The 18,645-nt window shown below is 37.2% G+C and overlaps 1 protein-coding gene across 1 annotated transcript; it reads right to left on the bottom strand.

Annotated features, from left to right (window-relative positions):
• Positions 1–836: 836 nt before the first annotated feature.
• Positions 837–18,228, bottom strand: LOC121299291 (alpha/beta hydrolase domain-containing protein 17C). The gene is made up of 3 exons (XM_041226968.1): positions 17,510–18,228; positions 6,028–6,207; positions 837–2,493 (listed from the first exon to the last, which is right to left on the bottom strand). The coding sequence occupies exons 1-3, from the start codon at positions 17,995–17,997 to the stop codon at positions 2,274–2,276; spliced, it is 888 nt and encodes a 295-aa protein (XP_041082902.1). The 5' UTR covers positions 17,998–18,228; the 3' UTR covers positions 837–2,273.
• Positions 18,229–18,645: the final 417 nt, after the last annotated feature.

The raw sequence follows: 18,645 nt of genomic DNA, 5'->3' as shown, positions 1-18,645 counted from the left end.
TCTTGGCAGAAAACACATTAACTCTTCAGTTTGCTACTCAGTAAGAGGTATACACAGACTACTCCAGTATCTGAATTCTGAAACCTTGTTTCTTTTTTCTCCCTGCACCATGACCAGTTCTTTCACATCATTAGCCCAATACTTTAATGGTTTGAATCTTTAAAACTCCAATAGTTTTTTTTTATTTTTTACTTGTGTTAAGAAATTGAGACAAGGCATTTTCAGGCCAGACAACTCCATCAAGCCTGAAGCATGGACAGTTGACAAGGGCACAGCTGACAGTTTTGAAGTGCAAGTACAAATGAGGCATTAGTCACATCCAACAGTTAGTGGCAGCAGACTGAAGATGTTTGATGTATTACCTCTTTGGCAGATGATTCACACCATTTCTTTCATAGCACACCAATAACACAAGAACACACAAAAAAACCTCACATTTGATTATTAATTCCATGCATCCTTTATTCCGTTACAACCATTACGTTGCTTTAAAGCAACTGTACAGAAACATTTCTAACGCAATTAATTTTACATCAATCTCAGTCTTACAGTACATTTAAGGCTTTTTATTTCTTAAAACAAGATATAGACTAGTAGTAGTGTGTACCTATTACGTGTGTTTTGTTTGTTTTTGCATTTTTATGCATACTGTGATTCCAGTGTCAAAATCAAGTAGGCCAAAATATCCTTAACCCATTCTTTTCATTATATATATATATATATATATATATATATATATATATATATATATATATATATATATATATATATATATATATATAATATAATAAAATCTCCCCATAAATCCATTTTTTTTAGGTAAAAAAAAAGGGGGCGGGGGCGGGGGTAAAAAGTCAACAAAATTCCAATCTTTTAAAAAAAAAAAAAAAATAGGCTTGGATCACCAAAACAAAGAAAAAAATTGGGAGGGTCAAGATTCTTCAGTAATTTAGATTTGAAAAGCAGCCCAAGAAAGCAATTCTCAAAACAATTGCATTAAGTAGTGTATTAATAAAAAAACCCTTGTCATTATGTATTTAAAAACAAAACAAAAACTAACCTCTTAAGATTGTTTCTGAAAAGCATACAAGACCATTTTAGTTATATAAAAAAATAATAATAATAAAATCCAATATATTTAACTTTCCATTTTCCTCACAGAACTGCAAAGAAAACTAGTCTTTTTTTTTTTTTTTTTTTTTTTTTTACATTATTTCATCTCTTGTATATAATCATGTTTCAAATGTTTTTTTTTGTACATGTTGCTTATTATGCATTTATTTTTAATGTACAATGCTTCTTAGAAATGTTCTGTGTAAACCACAGTACTGCCTATTAAAAAAATCAATTCAACCAACCTAACGCTTTATAAATAAACAAAAATAAGATTGGCTGAAATAAAACAAAATTCAAAAATACTGGCAAAAAGGAATGATGGGGTAAAGCAAGATGTGTGAAATACGTTTTTAAAAAGATGATAAATTTACACATTTTTTTTTAGTAAGAAAGAAGATATATGTTGAACAAATGTGGTGTACCTATCTTTAGACATACTGTACCAAGCACCACACTTCAAAGTTTTACATTTGGGGTGGGGAAAAAAAAAAAATATATATATTTCTAATCACCATTTCATTCCAACAGTATGGAAAATCCTGTTCTATGTACTGGGGCTGAACAAATACAGCACGTTTTACTAAATCATCACTAATTAGATAAAACCTCATCAACACAGCTTTTCCAGTTACAATACCACAGCTACAAACTTCACAAAGAGAGTGTATTCCCTGGGCCTTAAACCTGAATGGGTATGAGACCATACTGTAGGCATCCACCAATCAAACCAATGACTGGTATCGTGAATACCAAGACTTAATCAAGTACTTTTTTCCTGCTCATTAACTGTTTAAAAAAAAAAAAAAAAAGACTGCAAAACAAATAAAAAATCAAGTGGGAAAACACTGTTACTAGCGTGGTGCTCCAGTTTAACCAGTTTCCTTTATGGGGATTTAGAACAGGAAGAAAAAAAAAAAAAAAAAAAAAAATCAGCAGTCGAGTATCCCAGGTGTATTATTTGAATGTTTTCCATGTATATAAAAGATTGCAATGTTGTAGTTATCACATTAAAATTCACCCTAGGATTACAAAAGGGCTTTCTTTATGGTCTGAAGCTTTGACAGCAATCCAGACAACGGCATGTGCAAATACTGATCAGGCCAGCCCCCTGGCTCAGAGTAGCAACCTGTCACCACATGTGTTTTTTTCCTTCTTTCTCAGGAGTTGGGCAGCTCAAAGGATATGAATTGCTTGAGTCTTTCCAGGTATTGTGCGTACAGCTCTATGTCATTGTGTCCGGCCCCCTCCACCCAGAGAGGCTCCACTGCTCGTGGACAGCGGTCGTATATCGCCAGGCCGTGGGAGAAATCAATGACCTCATCTTCAGTCCCATGGATCACCAGCACTGGAGATGCTACTTTTGAGATCTTATCGATGCTGCAACGCAAACAGAGGAGAAGTCAACAAACATGGCATGCTACTCGTGAACAAACAGAGAGAGATACAGGACTTGCAGGCAATGCCAAACATTGGGAATGCACAGTGAAGTTGATTCTTCCTGAGCATCCTTGTTGATTGTAACCTGTATTTTATTGCTCCTGAATAGAGGAAAAGTGAGTGAATGGCAAAACTGTGTTTCAGTTGTCCTTAAAAACATTTAGATTGGCAGTACCTTTACCACTTCCTTTTGCCAGTCACCCAGACTTCACATGGAGTGTTACAGGAAATATCCCATGGCCAGTTCAGCTAGCCACAAGGTTTGACTTGCAAACTACACAATAAAACTTACTTAATATTCCAACTGCAGCGCATAACAGCCTGCAAATCTACAGAGCCAGGAACCTTATTACGTTTTCACACAGTCTCACTCTGTTAATGCTTTACAATGCCTGTGTTCTGGAAATTCATTTACACGCCAGATAAGAAACCTCGATTTCTTTAACATGCTGCTGTTACTACTACAGTGCTGAAAAGACACGAAGTACAATACAAAGCAATCGTATTGGCTTGAAGAATAACAGAAGCTGACGTCCAATGCGTTTTTTTCACTTGACAGACCAATGACGGCAAAATTCCAATTCAAACAAAGAATCCAGCAGAAACCTGATCAGCATTTATGAAGTTATCTCCTCTCTCGACTAATCTTTCGAATGCAGCCTGCTATAGTCTATAAAAGAGCACAACATCTGTGGGGTAAAGGAACAGTGCAATTGTCAAGCCTAAACTACCCTCTGTATCACCACAATCCTCAGTAAATATATTTAGCATTGTGCAAGGCTTTTCCTCTTAAAGTAAACTGCAAACTGATCATCCCATGTTCTACTGGTGTTGCAAGAGTTTGCACATACAAATACCTTTCTCATGGCACCAAAAAGCATAGCAGTAAAAACTTGCTCAAGAAGATGTCTTCACGCTAGAATTTATTGGGCCCCATCAATATTAAATGTATTGCCATATTTTTATTCACCTATTGTCTTGTCAAGTCCAACTATCAAAATTAATTTAATGTTAATGTCATTAGGATAATTCAAATTTTTAAAACATATGTAGCCTACAGTACAACTGATAAACAGCACCATATTAAATAAAATGAATTCACATAATTGGACACCGTATTTACAGTATTCACAGTGTACAACAAGTACATATTCTGCTGGCTACAAATCTGTTATACTGCATAGGAGTGTGAAGTAAATTCCCGGTGGAAATACACCCAGCGCTGCTTGTGGAAGTAACATTTCCACTGCGAATACATGACCCCCTCTTTTTCTTCTTAAGTTGTAACTGGAATTTAAAAAACAGAAGCACAGATTTCAGCTCACTAGTGGTCACCAACTTTGGTCGTCAGCTATACATTCCAATACAGATATTCTTTCTAAATAGGTCCCAATGCCTGGTTCTCACTGAAGTGCCTGTAAAAGATTTGGGGTTGGCTCATCTCAGGACTTGATTCCAGTGCTTCCCATATTAAAACACATAAACTGGAAGCATTTCTCTGAAATAGACGGCCAATAAACTGGAGCCTCACACAAACTGCAGTTGTCTAGTTGGTTTGATTAAATCGCCTCTGGGAACAATGGGCATCTTTCCCACTGCTCTTCAAACGATATGACCCACTTCCAGAAGTATATCGTTTGCTCAATATGCTCCAGTATGAAATGTGGGGACATTACTTTGAAACAAAGTCTTTGGCTGGATGGACCTTAAGAGTCAGAGTTGGGAACAACTTTGACAGCAAGACTAGATTTCTTTCAAAATCAAGCAGAAAGACAACATTTGTCTATGCCTATCATCCTGAAACACCAAACTGACTAACCTCATTTGATCCCAGTTTACTCGACTCATGAGAAATTCACAAATGGCAGCTGCATGGGAAGTTTCTTCTGTCTGTGATGAGCGAGTCACAAGCCCGTACATTGTTACAGTATTACTGAACGGATGTCCAACGGACATTACAAATCAGCCTGTACAGCATTCTAAGAACTTGCTGTACAAGCTTGCTTTTAGGAAATGTTGTACTGCACAACATTCTGGGGACTGTTGGGATTCCTACAGTATTTCCACTACTACCAATGGATTACAGCTACAGGATCTCTCTCTTTACATTAACTAAAGAAAATCACATGCAGTTTATAGTACAATTGCCAGATGTTTGTAAATTATATTCATTTGCATCCAGTAGCAATCAAGCACAGCTGATTATTTCTTTGGAAGAATGTGAGCACAGATTTTTCAAAAGCCCTCCGACCAGATGTTAGGCTGGTTTAATATTCTATAATATTCTAAGCACAGCGCTAAATAACTGCACAGAACATACACCTTCAACACATTATATCTGCCATAAATTAAAAAAACAATAACCATAAACAACTCAGTACAGTATTAATAATTTTTCTTTTAGCACAAATCAGTTTAAAAATAAATAAATAAATAAATAAATCAATCAGCATGGGAAAATCTGTTTAGTGGATTTCATTTGATGATGTAGGTTAAGGTTGCCTTCTTACAAAACACACAGGAGACCTGCTTTTACCATCTGTTGTGTGAGTATGTCCAAAGAAATAACACACTATCTACAGATTAATACCACTGACCCACATAATACAATGGTATGTATTCTATACCATTACTTTGCTGGGTCATCTATTTCCCCTGTGAATTTCTCAGATTTCCTCACTTTATGAAAGTATTGTTGTGTTTTCCACTCAGACACACTTATTTGTCATCCGACACAAACTGTAAATTCATATTTTGCTCTATATTTTCTATAATAAATGTTCGAGCAACAAACTGATATCAGTTTGCTAAAAACATAAAAAAAAAAAAAAAAAAAAAAACAGTACCATGAACACAATGGACAAGGTTCTCCAAACATTTAGCACATTTTTAATAAAAAATCGGGATAAGGATACAGTGAAAAATATAAGCAGCAGCTCAACAAGGTTTATTTCAAAACCAAGTCTGATCAGGAACATTAAATTAAACTTAAAGCAAACAGTTTTCCATGCTCATGAACAGAGCCCTGTGTCAATATGCAAATTACTAGCTGTGGAAAGCAATGTCGCTGCTGGACCTTTGTGTACACAGTATGTGATGCCTTAACTCACAGAAGCTATTTGGAATCAAATTAAATAATGTTAAATAACTTTTGTACGTGTTACAGACTATGCTGTAGCCTTCATAATGAGTTCTAGAAAGCAATTAAATATCCTTTTGTGGTGCTTTAAGGGAGGAGAATAGATTTCCTTACAAAATTATTTCCTGGCTTCTTAAATATACAGCCTCCATCAGGCAGCAAAGCAATGTAATTATAATAATAATAACAATAATAATAATAAAGGAAAGAAAATCATGCATGAACACTTCACTGAAAAGAAAGGAGAAACAGAAGCACTGTGGTGTATTGCGTGTGCTTCAGCACAGCTCTGTGAAGCTGAACAGTGCCCTCTATAGCTACACAGTCTCACCCACCTTGGAAAGGCATCAAAGCAGTACGTTTTCCTGGTGTCGGGGAATGCCACTCGCAGTCCCGACATGAGTGGAGAATGGAGGATCACAGCTGCACATTCGTACCGAGCGGCGAGGTCCACTGTAGGGACGGTGCCGATACTTTGCCCATACAGGATAATGTTCTCAGGATTGACTCCGTACCTATGGAAGGCAAAAAAGATTGTGTCACAATTCATTGTAATGCTGTTGGGGGGTGGATACCAATTTACTGAGCAGTTCCTTTGTAAATTCAAAGATTCACTTTGTTCCACAAGAACCTGCAGAGGTGTTTTGTCCATCTCAAAATAAGAAATCTCAATGTTTTGCACTGTAACTAAGAGAGCCTCTTACACACCAAGTGGTCCTAAATAATTCTGAAACAGACACGGGCGGATTTATCTTTTATTTTGTTGACCACTCACTGTTTAAATGACCCTGTACTTGTACAGTAGGTGCATATACTGTATCACACATCCATCTCCCAAAGCAGGGCACATTTTATCTTTTTGGGTTCCTATTCAATCTTGATCAATCAATAGACCTTGCTTCCAGTGACCTTAGGTTGTACACTTTTAGATTAGAATATAAACAGAAAATGGTTTAGTAATCATGTCTTATTAACACTAATAAACTAGGAATATAGTGTCTATATTCTAAAAAGCCAAATTCTCCTGAATTAAGTTATTTTTAGTTCATTGACTTTGCACAACATTAATATTTTTTCAGCCACCGAAACTGCTCTTTTAAATTGTAGTTTGCAGAGAACACATCTTTAACATACAGTACGAAAGTGCCAAAGGGGTTGTTTTCAATTAATTAATGTGTTTCAATCTGAAACACATTAATTCTAAAATAATCCACACTACAATTTGTAGAATGAACTGGATTATCTAAATTTTACAGTAACTCTAAAGCTGCTATACAGTGTGGCGCATTTTTCTTGTTTCCTTGCCCGTTGTCTTTTGTGGGTTATTTTTAGATCTGTTACTTTAGCCTAGCATGGAAAATGCAACTTTAAATTATGCACACTCTCCCATTTAAGTCACGCAAGGAGGTCTCTGTTGATTGGACGGTCAGCCAAGCCACATTTTCCATCTATAAAGATGATTTGGCTTTCCTTCACTTTCAACATGTGGGTTCAATTAGGACACATTTAAAATCTTTTTTTTTATTATTTACAAAAATCACTAGTAAATTATATTTACCCCAACTGTAAATAAATCAGTTTGTTGCATTAAATACTGATTCCCTTCTGTGAATAAGAACTGGACTAAATACTATAACTCCCTCTTCATTTAGTGAAGTGGCTGTTTGTTTCTCTGCAGACCTACCTGCAAAAGTAACACTAAATACATTAATTCATAGACTGTAAAGAAAATTAGGTTTAAAACCTAAGGCGCCTATAGAAAAGTGCTTCAAAAAAGTTAAATAAAAAATACCACTAAAGTAGCTGATATTCTACTGTAGATAGATAAAATAGAATGTTTCATAAATAAAAAGGCAAAACACAGTTAACTGATATTTAGAAGTCAACAAAATAAAATACAGCTGCTAAACATAAAACTGCTTTTGGAAGAATTACACCGGTTCGGATAAAAGCAGTATTTGTGCATTACCTGTGAAAACACAGTGTGCTCCTTCAGCAAAGTGTACAGCACAAGTGAAAAGGTGCCATGTTTCCATGAACAGAGCTTAAACCTATCAAACTGAATGAGAAATTACCTGGCTAAACAGTTCGAAGAAAACAAGTCGCACTTTGGGATATTTTTACACTGCCTTGAAAAAATAAATACATAAAATCAAAAGGTGAGCACCAAAATGGGGTTTAACTACAAACTGCCCTTCAGAAAAAGTTTTATTGTTTTTGGTAAATAATTAGTTGCAAGAAGAAAAAATTCACAGACAGTAAAGCCTGTCGATTACATTCAAATGCCAGATTTTGAAAAACTTTTGGTCCCAATGAGAGTTGGAATATTGCCGGGCACAGTAGTTTGACTTATAAAAACACACTTCCTGTGCCAAAATGAACATTTGCATGATTTATTATGACAGAAATATTAACAAGTTGCTGTCACAATAAACTTTGCACGCAATGCGGCAAGTCACAGTTAAGGTTAGCACACTGTGCTCACATACTGCAAGTAGACAAAGCCATGTAAGTGCCTTAGTCTGCACAGGCTGGATATTCATTTGGGTGCCTCTCTCATTCATTAAAAAAAATATAAATGATTTTATTTAATTAAATGTTTTTTTTGTTTTTTTTGTTTGTTTTTTTTATACACAATTATGTTTTTTATGAAACTACACAAAACATCCTATGTATACATGGTCTTTTTTAGAACACAGTCTGGATGAACCAAACAGACACCTAAACTCAGTTTGTTACATTATTTGATTTGCTATTTTTTACTAAACTCAAAACTGCAGAACACTAGTTGGATAGGAAAGACAACTCCATTCAAAACAGCAGGCTAACTGAACTGCTACAATACACTAGAAATGTACATCTCTGTACATTTATACTTCTTTTTATAAGACACTGAACCCATTACTTTGTTAACCTAGAGAAGTCTATTTAAAAGTTACTAGGTGTTGAAAAAGGTAGTTAGAATTTAGTATATTACTTTTTTAGTATTTACCGTACCCTTTTTTGAAACAAAGATGTTTTAATTGAGCTTCATTTATTAATTGAACTGCTCAGTACAGTTTATAATCACACATACAGTACTGTAGCGACTTTCATCTGGTCCCTACAGTACAGACTGTGTGAATATGTCACTATCAATACATTTGGTCTGTAAAGATAGGTAGACAGGTAGTTATAACCACATTCATTGAAATGCAGCAGCCTTTTAAATAATATAAAATTCTGTTGCCTTTTCTCAGAAAGAAGGATTACAGTATGATGCCAGTATGATGGCGTCAATGCAATGATCGACATTGTAACTATGGGAAATGACAGCACCTGTTATCAGGGAGTATGACGATGCAGTGAAACTGCAAGTCCTAGGAAGCTGCTGTCACTCCCAGATATACTGGAGATATACAGCTAGGGCCAAAAGTATTGCATCACCTAAAATTTTAGAAAGCTATATGAACATAATTTAGATATTTTATTTATTACATAATCAAAGAAACAACATTACAGTAACAGTCTACTGGAAGCTACAATAGCAGTACAGTTATGTACAATGTTAGATTTCTAAATGTCAAATTTTTCATTAAGTATACGGAAAACTACAAAGCGCTATGAGATTCAATTCTATTGGGCGAGGCAAAACTTTTGGCCATAGCTGGAGCGGAAGAAAAGTTCTCAAACTGTGCTGGGTCAAAACTATCTTACAGCACTGTACAATCTGAAATCTAAAGCTTTAACAGTAGCATACAATGCAATCTATGACACAGACAGAAAAAGCAGTGAAAACTTGTGTAGAAAAGGAATCCCCATCTTCACCTATCAGATGAAAAAGTTCAAAGAATGTGTACAGTAATAAGATGTTTAAATACCAGGTCTGGTGTTTGAGCTTTAACCTCAACATCTGGGTTAAGGTCACAGTCAAACTCACAGCACATACTGTACACACTATAGAAGCATTTGTTCAAAAAAAGAAAATGTTTAAATCTGACTGCAATGTAGGTTACTTACAGCATGGAAACTACACAGACATGTCGTTTGCTCAACAAAAGCAACTGCTACAGTGTAACTCATGAAATTCAAAAAAGCTATACTCCCTGCTGAGGATTGCCAACATCAGCACTGAAGTCATTTCTATCAAACCCCAAGCAGCGGAAATGCAGATTCTTTCATATGGATAAAACAGCTGTAAGCAAAGCACAGGATGCTGTACTGCACATTAAGAAACATACTTTACTTAAAGGACTTGGAAAACACACTCTGTTTCCACTCCTCCCCAATAGTTCAACTCAAGGTCAACAAAACAGTCCTCCTGTTTTTAATGCCAAAGCAACGACTGCCTTGAGAACCAAAGGTTTCTCCCAAGATCCTTCCTTTTACAACGAATACTTGTAGTGTCACAAAGCGACATTAATGCATTACGTGACACATACAGATTGATACAATCATCCATTTAATGGATCTGCTGAAGACAGCATTCTCGCTAACTGCACTGTAACCAAGTACCAGTCAATTAATGTAACGTAGCTCATGCACATACTTTACACTGTAATGACGTCATGCCAATCATGCCATAATATTGGTTTTGATCAGGTCTTTCTCTAACTGCAGGGTTGATTGCTCTTATGTGGCACGGATGACTCTGGAAAACCACTAGTATAAACACTGCACCTCTTTCCTATTACCTGTATGGTGGATTCTGTCCTGCATCCACCAATGCCATGTGCCAAGTTATGTGTGGGTGCTGTAATGTCCTTTGAATGGGATGTATTGTACAATGATTTAGAAGTAAAAGAGAATTGGACATACTGGATGCAATTAAAATAACACAATACAGTTCTATGATTTCACCCTTTTAAATGCTATTTAAAAAATTGTAACAAGTTGTTGTCTCCCAATGCGAAAACTGAATAGGACAGGCCAGTGCTCCTGGCAGTGTAATAATCTTGCAGGCAGTATTCTTCTGTGCCTGGCACGCTCCTCATTACTGTACTTCTACTTTCAGTGTAGAATTGACAGCCTAAAGAAATGAGAACAACTTACACAGAACAAGGTTTGTTATCCAGACAGAATGGACATCTTGTTGTGAACTAAATGGCTATGTAAAAATTGTTTATTGGAAAGATCATTTAGAGATCAGGTCAGTGGAACCCATTGCTGCTGTAACCATAGAGCAAAGAAACAGCTTCATGCTGGACTCCAGTACTGTAGTTTAAGTTTGTCATGCCTATTTTGTTTTAGTTTGTGTTGTAGCCTGAGTTAACCAATTAACTAGTAAAGGTGCTCTGACAATACATCTTTATTACCAGCCTACTCCCTAGCCTCAACAACTTATGGGTGTGCCAGTAGCTGGTTTACTCTCTCTATACTGTATGTAACAAAGTGATTTTTACACATTTAAATTTACACTTGCCAATAACAGAAAAATACACCAACAGTAATTCCCTTGTTTAAAAAAAAAAAAGAAAACACAAATGACAGGATGTATTTAACATTGCAATACCTTTGAGATATGATAATACACAATACACATGTTTATTTGATTCTCCTTTAGACCCACTTAATGGGTTTACAGAATTCATTAAATGTAACAATGACAAGGACCTGTTAGGTGAGGCTGGAGAAAAAAGGTTTTGATGGGCTGTTCTAGGATCTGGCTCCTGGCCGCTGGACTTTAATTTTGTCTCCTAAAGTATTTGTAAATTAAAACTCACCTCGGTTGAAGCGTGACACAGACCCTGCCAACTCGCAAAAATGTGAATAAAGAGAAGACAACCTAAATACTTTAAATCAAAAGCTCCATTCATTTACCAGGTTACTGATTGTCTAATGCAAAAATGCTATTAAATAAAAGGACATCTTTGGGTTACAGCAAAAGAAAAGGACTTGACTGAAAAGAAGTAGTGTTCAAGACTGAAATAAAGATTAATGGTTTCTGCGAAAGGTATGGTAGATGTTTAAGGCAATCTAAAAAGTGGACCTGGTTGCAGAGACTGTTAAAATACACCTCCTTGTAAAGTTGGTCCAGGGATAGAAATAAGACTCCCGTTGCATATCAGTTTGATCCATTCCTGGTTTTACCACTGTATGCGTTTAATAAGACACGCTGGAGCTTGTTGCCTATACACTGCGTCTAAATAAGCTTGGGGTAAAACCTGGATGGGTGAAACTGTTACTCAATAGGAGTCTTACTGTTTCCATCCCTGTGGTTTACTGTACTTCCTTTCTTTATAACTTTGTTCAGAGGTCACGTTAACCTTCCCTGCTCAGCGAGGTGCACACTGGCTCACATCCAACAATGTCTTGCGGGAGATGAATGTTTTGGTGGAAGTTCTGGATGAGGAAGCAGCCAAGCGTTCACAGGCAAACAGCACACAATATGCTGTTTAAAATAAACATGATTCAATAAACATACTTTTGACAAGCTTGCTCAGATCGCTGCTTGCTACCTGGAAAGCCTCACAGACACTTATTGTCCGCAGGAAGCGTTAGCTCTCTCTTTCCATTGGTCACATTTTTGACAGCCTGGGATAAGCAGCAAGGAGGTTTACGCTACTGTTTTACATTTATCTAGACAGCTACTGTATTATCAAAGGGAATGATCTGACCAAGGTTGCAAACTGATGGAAAGGGCACACACTTATTGTAGGTTTAGCTGCAGAGTTTAAATCAGAGGCAGTGATGTGTGTCCTTGCACTTCACAATAACATGGTAATTTAATTACCTTTTGAAGATTAGCATCAGTACTAAGCAACACTCACAGGGATACAGTAACTGAGTTTACTGGCACATCCCTTTTGCAAAAGCATTCGTGAAAAACAGCATTGCGTGCATGTATCAGAAAAGTGAAACTGAATAAAAACTGCTATTAATAGTCGACATCACAAAGTAGGAATACAAAATACACACACTTGACAAATGCAAAATTGCTAACAGAGTGGTCTTGCAGGGCCAACAAAGAAGCAACAATCACACATCAACCTTTGCGCAAACTGGGCCAAAATGACTCACCAATTGCCTTTGTAACCTCTAGAACCTGGAATTTCTTAGCAATATATTCCTTTCAGAAAGAGCACACATAGACCCTGTTCACACTACTGTGGTGGTCCAGGGCGGTGCATATTTAGGTCTGTAACCCCGTTCACATTTGTGGTTTAAGGCACCTTTGCGTGTTCACGTATGTGACTGAAAAGCAGGCCTAAAATGTGGCGATTTTTTTTCTTAAATGGACTGACAGCCTGCACTTGGAATGGAAGAGCTACCGGGATATACAGTAATCCTTGATTTGTAGCAGATGTTTCTTATTAATATTTTTTTTTTCAATGCAGCACAGTAGCAATTTTATTGTATATATTGAAAAAATTATATTACTGACTATTGTGACAATGTTATGGTGTGTAACGGGATGACGGTCCAAGCCTAGTTCTTATCTGGATGGCTATTGTAAAACAGAACTGCAGCATTCTCCAGCCAGATTGCCGTGAGACACTGGCGTTGTGCACAGAAAAGAATTCCAAGTTTGGTGTTTGTTTAGGTTTCCTTTCATTCAATTTGTTTAACGCTTCCCACATGTTCTACAATCATCTGTCTACGAGTGTAACCTACAGCCTTGCAGCATGATTTTTATGGGCGAGTTATTGTTTTCGGCATCTTTGAACAGTTCTGGATACTGACTGAAGTCCCATTCAACAATTAATTTACCGGAGACAGTTTTATTAGACAGTTATGTTTACCTAAATTTAAAGCAAAGTTGTCTGTGTTAATGTTTATTTATGGTAAGTGTATTGATTTGGTTATTATCAAACAACCAAAAAAAAAGCCTTGCATGTAACATCATAGAAAATCACGTTTTTTCCATGTTATCATAGAAAATCTAATTGGTAATGTGATAGGAAAAGGCGGTTTAAGTCTGCTTTGCGTTCATACATACGTAAAGGCCGGCCCTGGTGTGGGATTGCAGGTCCTGGGCCACATTGAAATGGCGGCCTAAATCTAGGCCGGCCCTAGGCTGCCTTTTCTTTTTTGGAGCGTTCACATGAGAAAAGGTGGCCCTGAGCCGCCTTAAATAGCAAGTGTGAACGGGGTAATATTTCTCTCAACAGGCACTCCTGTCCTGTTTTACAGCTTCATATACAGCTTCTGCAAAGTAATCTACTAGCCTATGATCGAAGATTGTACTCTGCTCCATGACTAATGTTTACACCTGTGGGCTGGATTTAGAAGCCTCTATGTAATCATTTAGCTAATGTACAGTATGGATGGGGGAAAAAAAACAAAGTAAAAACCCACAAAAACCCTAAACTATAGTATTTACTATAGTAATTGCAGACAGTTCTAATGACAAGGCTCAAATAACAAGGAAACTGTTTGGTTTCAATTGATGAAATACAGACTATAAATCAGTAATGGATAGTGACAATCAAAGTATTCTTGCACACCGAATCGCTATTCTGAAACTTGTGACAACACTGTAAAACCTTTGTGTAATAATTAACACATGCTGATAGGACTAAAGTAACAATCCAAAACTTCGTAAATTCAGTCTCAAGACCTACAGTGTTTGAAAAAAGTTTGAATTTAGGACAAACAAACTTCAGTGCTACGGATAACCTGACTCGTTAATCTAATTGGGCAAGCACAACATTCTTTAGTCAAGTAGTTTGAATTTTTCAGTTGAATAATTCCTATAGTTACGTTTAGTTCACCAAGAAAATTATATTGGCAAGGCACTTGAGAATCCATGGACTATGGTATGTAGTGCACTGCACAGCATCTGGAACATAAATTCAAAGTAAAAGGTGACAGAAAGGTGGACCTTTTACTCCAGTATAGCAAGTTCGCAGCACAGTTAATATAATTTGCATTGACCTCTGTCTTCCCTTAGGACATTTCTGTACTCCAATAACAATCTGTAGGCTTTCCAGTAACTGCACATGATGCATGGTATGATGTTCTTTTACAATCTATATTGTTATGAAACTAGGCGATCTGATATTTTCACGTTCAGAAAATAACAGTGCAATGCACACACAGCATGCAGTTACATACATACATATTACAGCAGCAATCAAACATTCCACGTTTTACATACTCTACAAAAATCAGTTAGCAAGCAGAAACTGATTTTGTTTTCCCCTAGCAAAATCAACTTATTTTTATTAACCCAAACAATCTCTGACATGCTTCCATTGGCAGCCACAGGCAAAACATAGCGCCAACTGTCATAACCCTCATTAGCACCTATTTTTGGCAGTCAATATTGGACCAAGAATGCTGTTAGAGCAATATTGAGAATTTAACAACACAGACTTCTAATTCAAATGTAATACATCTAAAGAGTAAGTAGCGGGGTTCTGAAAAATATAGCGTCACACATCCCCAAGTGTTGCTACAACTGTTTAAATAGCATACCTGTAATTTTTATTTTCATTGTTAAAATCATAACAACTTTTTACACTTAAAGTCTCTTTCAAAGCTCTTTTCAAAATGTCCACTCTAGTGCGCTGACAGTGTAAGGATTATTGCCCATGCTGTCAAACAGGTAACACAGCAATAACGATCCATGATGTGGTACAGAACAGAAAAGCCAGAGCACTTGTTATGTTTTTTTTTTTCCCCACTCTGCCTGCAGCGATCAGAGGACAGATCTCAAACCCCAGTGCACTAGCGCAGACAATTTGAAACAGACTACAGAAGTTATAAGTGTAAAAGGTTGTCAGGATGTTAATGAAAAGAATAATTACAGGTATGTTATTTAAACAGTTGTAGCAACACGTTTGTCCGAACCCTGCTACAAGGGTTAATGGGTCTTTGCCTTTCACATAAAGAGCATGAATTGAAGTGAAAGCCCACAAGTACATCTTTAAAAATGGAATAGCTCAATGCACCTCCCAAACCAATGAATGAGGAACGACAACCTATCTGCAGAGTTTTTTGCATATATTCCATATCATGAACACACATGCAACTGGATTACACAGCAATTTGTGTAGGGTTGACTTTGAAAACTGCTTGTCAAAAGGTATTGAGCCGGTTGTGGGATCATGGTGGCCCTGTACACAGTAATTAACAAAAGTGCTACAATGTCAATTGGCACTAGCAATGCAATGAAATAGACCTTCCAAACAAACCAGAATTCACCCTTGATACAGTAGATGCTTAATACTACCAAATGTTCATATTCAATTCATTCCTTTCAGGCAGTGTGCAGCAAGTGCAACCAGGTTTTACATTTTTAAACTTATACATTTGCAGTATTTATTTCAAGTTCCACATGAAAAGTCTAGTATGGAAACTTGTGTTAGGAGACTGGATTAGTTTAATTTATTCATGTCACTAACCTTAAAAAATAAGTAGTCTCAAGCAGTGAGTGTGAAACAGAAAGTATCTCAGCAACAGTGCATAGCACAAATAAACTGAATGCTTGTATCCAAAATAAACAATAAACAAGATAATGCTGAGACTACAGGGTCCAAAAGGTGGAAGCCACGTTCTCTGTAAAGGACACAATAAATACCTTTACGACTCACTGAATGTTTCCCCTAGCCAGTACCAGGAAGGTAAATAACGAAAATCATCGTAAAACCACCGCGGCAAAGGTCTGAATAGGACCGCTTCCATCAGTACTGTTTCATATCATCAGCTGAACTTTCTTGCCACAACAGTTTAAGCTGTGTATTGTCAACTCTGCTGAGCTACTATAGGCACAGTTGCAGATGTCATCTTCTTTGTTTATGACCAGCTGAGTTATAAAGAAGAATCAAGGGTAGTACATTTAGCATCCTTGCAATTCTAAACATCTGAAGCTCTACATTGGCAAATACAGCTATACCAAATGCATGAGGCTATGTGGTTTATATAGTCAAGTGTCCTTAGATCACTGTCCAGTTTTAGCAGGAAGTCATTCTTTTAAAAATCACACTCCCAATTCCACACCCTCTCATAGCCTGATTTCAAGGGATGAATCAGCAAGTGGTGCCTCCAGTCTATAAGTGACCCCAAATCAGCTGTTGCCCTTCCTTGATTTTTATCTCAGTGACACAGCAGATGCTTTCATACAAGCCTGGTATTGCTCTTTCAATATTATTGTGAGAATAAACAGATACAGTTTACAAGTAGGTTTAAAATAAATACTATAACCCTTTCCATGTTTATTTAGAAAGACTAAAATATAAAAAAAGTAATTCCTGGTGGTCATCATAGGCTATCATCCCTGCCAGGGTTGAGGGCAATTCAAATTCCCATTCCCTTTTAATGAATTCTAACACATCATTAATCAAAATTGCAATTAGAAGTATTCTGTTCAAATGAGCTTCTCACAGTGGCAACAAATTACTTCAATTGAAGTTGCTGTAAGTCAATTAATATTGGCTTCAAATGAGTGCACTTGAATAAAATATCAATTCCCATTCACTTCAATTAATTGGAATTTTTTTGGACCCAAACCTTGACCTCAGCTATAGTGTTGTTTGTAAGCCACCAAAATAATTAGGTCATTTACATTAATACCAGAATAATTACATTAAAAACTATGTAGCTTGTTGCTGTTAATACAAACAATGAGCAAAAAACATATACTTTAAAGAATACCGGTAAACCCTAGCAGGGTTAATATTATAAGAGTAAGAGCAAAATGCAGTGGTTCAATGTGGTAGAGTTGACAACGGTAACCATGGCAAATTTACAGATGGGGGAGGTGTTCCTTCACAACAGTAATTGAATGGAATGTAGACGATTAAAATCTCTCTCCCAAGTCAAGAAACAATTCAAACCATTTACAAAAAATAAAAATAAATTACAATGATTCCATAACATAACACTAATACTTACTTGGTTCTTAACACCTGCCAAGCTGCCTCAATGTCAGCATACAGGTTTTTCTCTGACGGTTTCCCAGAACTGACCCCGTAGCCCGAGTAATCGTAGGAGAAGATGTTACAGTTTATCCTGGATCCGAGACCGATGTAGAAGCTGCACATCTGGCCCAAGTCGACTGCGTTGCCGTGGGAAAAGAGAAGGGTGTAGCGGCTGTTGGGTGCACAGCGGACAAACATGCAGCCGACCCGGTTCCCCCGACTCGTTCGGGTGTGGAACACCTCGACAGCGTCCAGTTCCCGCTGGGAGTACTGCCAGTCAGCCCGCTCATTCAAGTGAAGACTGGACGTCGCATTAGCCTCGTCTGTCAGCACCGAGTAAGTGGGCTCGGGGGGGAGAAAAGCGAGCTTGGACGCGATCCGGCTCGGGCAGGGCGGGCAACAGAACAGCCAGCAGAGCTCACTAAGTGAGAAACCATTCATCCTGGGGCCTTGCTCTGGCATGGAGACAAGGTGTAACTAATCTAACCTCCTTCCCTACAACAGCGAAGCAATTCAATTATAACGATAAGCGCAAACATAAAAAAAGCGACAGAATAAAAACAAACACGATCAAATGCTCCTTGACACCATAGCTTGTAGAGACTTTTTCAGAAGCCGTAGAAAACTGCTGCTACAAGTGACGTCAAATGGTAAGTTATTATTTTAGAAAAGAAAATTGCAAAACCTGTACTGTAAGACAAACACAAAGCAAGCATCTGTACCACTAACCCGACACAAGGCTACCTTCTTACACACAGCTTCCGGGTTAGACGGCGGATATCCTTCTCCAGCTGTATCAGAAGCATTGCGCTTAATGCTGATCTTGTATTATTATTACCGGTATTTCCATTGAACAAATGCATCTCGGCGTGCGTTGCATGTGGAGCGTTTACTTGTTGATTTTATATCTCGTGTATAACTACAACGTTTAAAGTAGATGTTTTTCAGGATGTTTGTATTTTGTTGATAACGCTGCCATGCTGTACTGCACCAGGACAGTGTGTTGAGTCGTCAGCCTGAATCCCGTCCTACTGCTCAACCCGATGCTAATATAATTGAAAAGTGACACAAAGTTGGTAGGTAACTCTTTGCGTAGTGCTAAATACTGCA

The sequence above is a fragment of the Polyodon spathula genome, chromosome 24 (assembly GCF_017654505.1).
Source record: "Polyodon spathula isolate WHYD16114869_AA chromosome 24, ASM1765450v1, whole genome shotgun sequence".
Classification (NCBI taxonomy): Eukaryota; Metazoa; Chordata; class Actinopteri; order Acipenseriformes; family Polyodontidae; genus Polyodon; species Polyodon spathula.
The sequence above is the reverse complement of the archived record's forward strand: the minus strand, read 5'-3'. Positions and strand labels throughout refer to the sequence as shown.

What these genes read in the sequence shown, in the direction of transcription:
- LOC121299291 (XM_041226968.1), bottom strand. Translation starts at nt 17,997, where the DNA reads ATGCCAGAGCAAGGCCCCAGGATGAATGGTTTCTCACTTAGTGAGCTC. An exon ending in TGGCAGGTGTTAAGAACCAA is followed by an intron (nt 6,208 to 17,509) that starts GTAAGTATTAGT and finishes TGCCTTCCATAG; the next exon opens with GTACGGAGTCAATCCTGAGA. An exon ending in TGCTTTGATGCCTTTCCAAG is followed by an intron (nt 2,494 to 6,027) that starts GTGGGTGAGACT and finishes TTTGCGTTGCAG; the next exon opens with CATCGATAAGATCTCAAAAG.